This window comes from Myotis davidii, unplaced genomic scaffold, assembly GCF_000327345.1.
Source record: "Myotis davidii unplaced genomic scaffold, ASM32734v1 scaffold221, whole genome shotgun sequence".
Classification (NCBI taxonomy): Eukaryota; Metazoa; Chordata; class Mammalia; order Chiroptera; family Vespertilionidae; genus Myotis; species Myotis davidii.
Window position 1 is genome coordinate 7,075,223 of NW_006293349.1, and position 5,556 is coordinate 7,080,778.

At 41.8% G+C, this 5,556-nt stretch overlaps 1 protein-coding gene across 1 annotated transcript in view; it reads right to left on the reverse strand.

The window, feature by feature from the left end:
- The window catches only part of GTF3C3 (general transcription factor IIIC subunit 3), a 32,004-nt gene that overhangs the window by 20,695 nt on the left and 5,753 nt on the right, over positions 1-5,556 (reverse strand). Inside the window, exons 2-6 of the mRNA XM_015566121.1 lie at positions 4,559-4,747; positions 3,063-3,259; positions 2,275-2,398; positions 1,552-1,743; positions 899-1,064 (exon numbers count right to left, since the gene is read on the reverse strand). Coding sequence (XP_015421607.1) covers positions 899-1,064; positions 1,552-1,743; positions 2,275-2,398; positions 3,063-3,259; positions 4,559-4,747 — 868 coding nt within the window. The remainder of the gene's footprint in view (positions 1-898; positions 1,065-1,551; positions 1,744-2,274; positions 2,399-3,062; positions 3,260-4,558; positions 4,748-5,556) is intronic.

Below are 5,556 nucleotides of genomic sequence, written 5' to 3' on the forward strand. Positions count from 1 at the left end.
ACACTATCACAAGAAAAGTATAAAATATACAGAGGAAAACAAATGTAGTAGTAATTCATAAAGCAGAAGCTTACTGGGCGAGCGCACCTGTGACAGCTAGAGATCTAATTAATAACACAATGCCTAGGAAGAGCCTCAATGCTCATCATATACATCAAGGATCAATTTAGGGCTGTGCCTTGCCTTAACCTTTTTCCTAAAATGCTTCCAGGAGGCCTACACAATCCATCCTTGGGAGCACAGGGGTGAGTTCACAGGTAAGCATCTGCATGACAATGGCTGTGGAATTAACAGGTTAACCTAAGATACCCATATGAAGACGGTTAATGCTAGACTGAAATACTATCATAGGTATCTCTAGAATAGAAAGCACACCACAAGGCATCACTTAGCCAAAATGTTTCCTGCTTTGTTTTGCTGTACAGCATGTCAGAGAAGTAAATGCAGTTGGACATAATATTTTAGAAATATATGCCAAGTCAGTAGTAGATGCTAACTATAAAGAAAATTTTGCATCTTAAAATATTCTATTAGCTCAAGATAAAGCGATTCAGAAGATTCCAGATCACAAACATTTCATTAGCACATCTGCAATAGTTTAAAAGAATATTACTGCAAATGTATGTAACTTCAAAAAAAGTTATGGAAAGCTGGGAGCCTAGTCACCCTTTCCAAACGTGCTCCTTTTTAACCTTCTGAGCACTTGAGAGGTAACTGTATATACACATTTTTCTAAACAATCACACAGTTGGATTGGGAAAAAAACACACCAAAAACCCCAACCTACTTCTCCATGTAAGCAGATTAGAAAATACAAGAAGCAAAACCTCAATAAAAAGTAGATTTCTAAACAATGATGATTAAGAACAGCATTTACATACATTTCACTCCAACTTACTTTGCCATATCTCTAGCCAACTGCATAAACCGGTCTCCATCAGATGGAGACAGAAGGTTTAAGATGCGCCTATAGCCATCCATTGCCATTTTATGATCTCCCATCTGCTCATAAAGGCTTGATCGCTCCCACAGATAACGAACATTCGTAGGTTCATATTTGAGAGCTAAAGAGAAAAAAAGACAGATTAATCTTCAAATGGAGTTATGGTACCTGGTGTGACCCATCTTCTCTTTGGAAAATTTAATAAACTAATTCGCCTATGTAACTGCGCTGGCTGTTTGGGAAGAAATTTACCTTTACATGAACTCTCAGTGAGGTCTGACCTAAGACTAGACTGAACTTGAATCATATTAACCTTCATCTGGTCACTCCAGTCTGACATGAGCCCTCAAGGAACAGCATAGAACCAAGCTGGATCTTGGTGGGAAGATAAACATTCTGTTCTTGTACTAACTTGTGCAGTATTAGCTCATAATATAAAGTTGCTGATAAACATGAAAACAGATGAACCCCAAATACCTCTGATATAACAGAATACAAGGAATACTAGCAAATACACTTCAACTAACATCACCCTAAAATAGCAAGCACAATTATCAGGAAATCGATTATGTAACATTTTATAAAAAATGAGAAAACGTTTTAATTACCTTTTGTGTAGCAAAAAATTGCCTGCTTAATATTGTCTTGTTCCAGAGACATTTCTGCCAATCTAACCCATTCTTCAGTGTCACTAGGATTTAAATGTGCAGCAATCAACTCAAACTGCAGTGATTTCTCCATGTCACCTTGATCCTCATATATCATGGCCAGAGTAGAGAATGGCTCATAAGCCAGGGGAGCTATAATGAATTAAAGAGAAAAAATTCCATTAGCTGAGGGAAGAGGCTTGAGCTGACATCAAATTATGTATGGATACTTCTTCTAATATAGAAACTATTTAAATAATTCTATTGGAATTATATACACTACTTAATGGAATTTAGAATAAACACTAGATCGGGGTCCTCAAACTACGGCCCGCAGGCCACATGCAAATACAAATTTTGTATTTGTTCCCATTTTGTTTTTTTTACTTCAAAATAAGATATGTGCAGTGTGCATAGGAATTTGTTCATAGTTTTTTTTAAACTATAGTCCGGCCCTCCAATGGTCTGAGGGACAGTGAACTGGCCCCCTGTTTAAAAAGTTTGAGGACCCCTGCACTAGATTATATCTGCTTTATTATATTTTCACACTTTGGTATTTTTCAAGCATTCTCTTCTCTAAGCAAAGTGTAGTTTCATGAACACCCCTAACTCTCACCAGGCTCCCCTCATGAGAGCCCCACTTTGCTAAGGAAAACTGCACTGTCAGCAACCCCAAGGAAGCACCTTGTCTGATGATTTCCATGCACATCAAAATCGCCTCTTCATGTTCTCCCCGAGCGAAGCGGATGTTGGCTTCACCCATAAGCCCTCTCAGAGCTCTGGGAAGTTTGCTCCGAGGCCTCTTCTCCTGCACAGAATGAAAAGGACATTCTGGTTAAAATACAGTCATGTCTTAGGTTTCCATTCCAACCACTTATTACTGTGTAATAAGTACAGACCATAACAAAACTGAAATTCTTCTTTAAAATGTTTCAATCTACATTCAGACCTAAGGACCAAATGGCTAAATTCAATTGCAGAAAATAAGAAATTATTCTATGTTATTATCCAAAATAAGCACCTCAAATAATTAAAACAAAACAAAAAACAACAAAATTCCCTACAGTAAAAAGTTCAAAACACAGTAAAATATTTAAAGAAAGCAAAACCAAAGTGATCAGGAATTACTTATATTACTACATAGAATAAGTAACAAATGGAGAGCTGGATGCTGCAAAATAAATGTATATGCCAGGGGACTTAGATGATGCAATTCTAAAGATCCTCCTTTCAAATCTGTATACTCAGAATGAAGTTGTAAAAAATATCAAAATGGACCTTTTAATAGCAAAACTATGGTACACTTTAACACATGAAATAATTAAGGTTTTACATTTTAAAAATCTCTAAATGAAACACAAGAAACCAGTAGCAGTAGTTGCCTCATAGATTTTCCCTTTCTTACAGTTTGAATTCTTTTCCAATGTCACATTTTTACATTGTTTCTATTACCAAATTAAGTGAGAATTTACTTTCATCATTTTCTTGGTTTCACGATTGAGCACCATCTCCAACACAAAGACATCGCCGGCAGTGGGCTGCTCAGGTGTTTCTTCCTCCTCCTCTTCCTCCTCCTCTTCTTCCTCCTCCTCCTCCTCATCTTCATTCTCTCCAAGCATGAAAGCAAAGACCTTGTGAACTGACTTACTAACTCCATCTGATGTTTCTCCTGAAGAAAGACACATTGAGATTAGGGGCAAAGGGGGTGGGGAAGCTTTAGAACATTCAGTAGTGAAAGCAAAACCAAAAAAACAGTATTTTTGAAAGACAAATTTCTATCCCAGCAAACTTGAGAACAACAACAACAAAAAGAACATCAAAAAATAACAGAGACAAATGAGCACTCCCCAAAAACAACCCAAGAAAGAAAGCTGTCATAAAGCCAGGTGCTTTACTCTGTAGGAATTGCCTACTCATCCTAAGTAAAATTAAATGGGAAATCAGAAGTGTACACAGTAACAGTTAAAAGCAGAGAGGGGAAAAAAGAATTTTAAGACACAGACCTAAGAACTAAAGAAGCCTGGTGGTCTAGAAGCAGGTGGGACAGGACCATGTGGGACAGGACCATGTGGGACAGGACCAGGTGGGACAGGACCAGGTGAGATAGCTCAGGTGGGATAGGACCATGTGGGACAGGACCAGGTGGGACAGGACCATGTGGGACAGGACCAGGTGGGACAGGACCAGGTGAGATAGCACAGTGATTCTCGGTGAGGCTTCTAGAGCCAGGCTGTCTGGTGTCAAACTTTCTCTCCATCTATCACTAGATGTGTAACCTTGGGCACTGAAGTCCTATGCACCTCACAAGTCCCTCACTATAAAAAGGGGTTAGTAACGCTTGCCTTAGGGTGCTACTCTGAGGATGAAAGGCTTTGTTACTCACATGCATTTAGAATAATTATCTGACCCCAACATGAGCGCAATACTATTTCATATTAAAATAGTATTATTATTTCAGAAACAAAAAATAACATGACATACTTCTTTATATGAGAATTAAAAAAATAAATCTAAAAAGGCTCCCAAACACTGATGTCAATTTGAAACATTTCTCCACAAAAATAACCCATATTCAGTAACTCAGTATTTATTGAGCACCTAGTACAGGTACTATGCTCCCATAAGCCAGGAAACCAACAACAGAATGCCACTCAATGAAAAATGTTTTTGCTAAATTAGGTACTACTCTTTAAAAATACACACACACACACACACACACACACACACACATTTTTAAATGGATTTCAGAGAGGAAGGAGAGGGAGGAAGAGCACCGTCAATGATGAGAGAGGATCACTGACTGGCTGCTCCTGCAGGCCCCCCACTAGGGACTGAGCTTGGCCACCGGGGTCCATGCCCTTGACCGAAGCCGGGACCCTCAGTCCCGGGCTGGCACTATCCACTGAGCAGACCAGCGAGGGCCACTGGGTGCCCTTAACCCTTAGTCAGGTGCCGCCATCGTACGCACCTTCGTTGGCGTCGTGGTCCTGGGCTTTGGCAGAGTCGGTTCCCGAGGACGACGGGACTTCAGCGTCATTTGGGTTTTCTTCAGCCGGTGGCTTGCCTTTCCCCTGAAGAGCCTGTGATTGGAAATTAATTAGTGATTCCACAAGCTGATGCAGGCTGAGCTCTCTCCAGCTGAGAAGGGGGCCTTTGCCTCACCCTGTGCATGGAAAACCCGAGGGGGACACACAGGGCACGTGGACACTGACCCTCAGTGCCCTCAAAGCGAACGGAGCGCTCACGGCTCAGTCCCAATCAGTGGCGTGTGAAGCATAATAATAACAGAGCTGGGGATTTCCTATTCATCTGCACGTGGCGGCCTAGCTTTGGAAATGAAGACAGGGCGCTACTCGTTGCATGAGTTAGGAAAGAATTGACCAATAATGTCAAAAGGTGCCATTCCATTTCCCCCAGACGTCAAGTCAACGAGAACATACGGAAAATTCAGGTATTTCTTCCTAAGTATGAAACATACGTAGGAGCGAAGATTCTGTTAGACACGAAAATTCACGTGGATTTTTTGTGTGCGTTTTTTGGTGGAAGATTACATCACACCATGGGGAGACCCCACAGAAACGGGACCGCAAATCCCTGTTTAAATTAGAGAAACTGCTGAGCGCTGACCTGTGACCCCGGAGGTCACGGTGGGGGCACAGGCCGGGGTGCGGGCTCCATCCCCCGGCGGGGCGCGTGCAGGAGGCAGCCCATAAGGGTTCTCTCCCCCATGGGTGTCTCTCTCTCCCCCCTCCCTTCCTCTCTGAAATCAATAAAAATGTATTTTAAAAACAGGCCAGTTTGTGCCATTTAAAAAAATAATAACAGAGAAACGGAGCCCTAAAGAAGCGAGGTGAGCCGCCGGCCGGAAGGCACACAAACACCGGGCGGCAGAGCAAGGCCAGCACCAGGCCCTCTGTCCCCACGGACGGTGGACGGCCCCCCTGGACGCCGGGCGTCCCCCTAGAC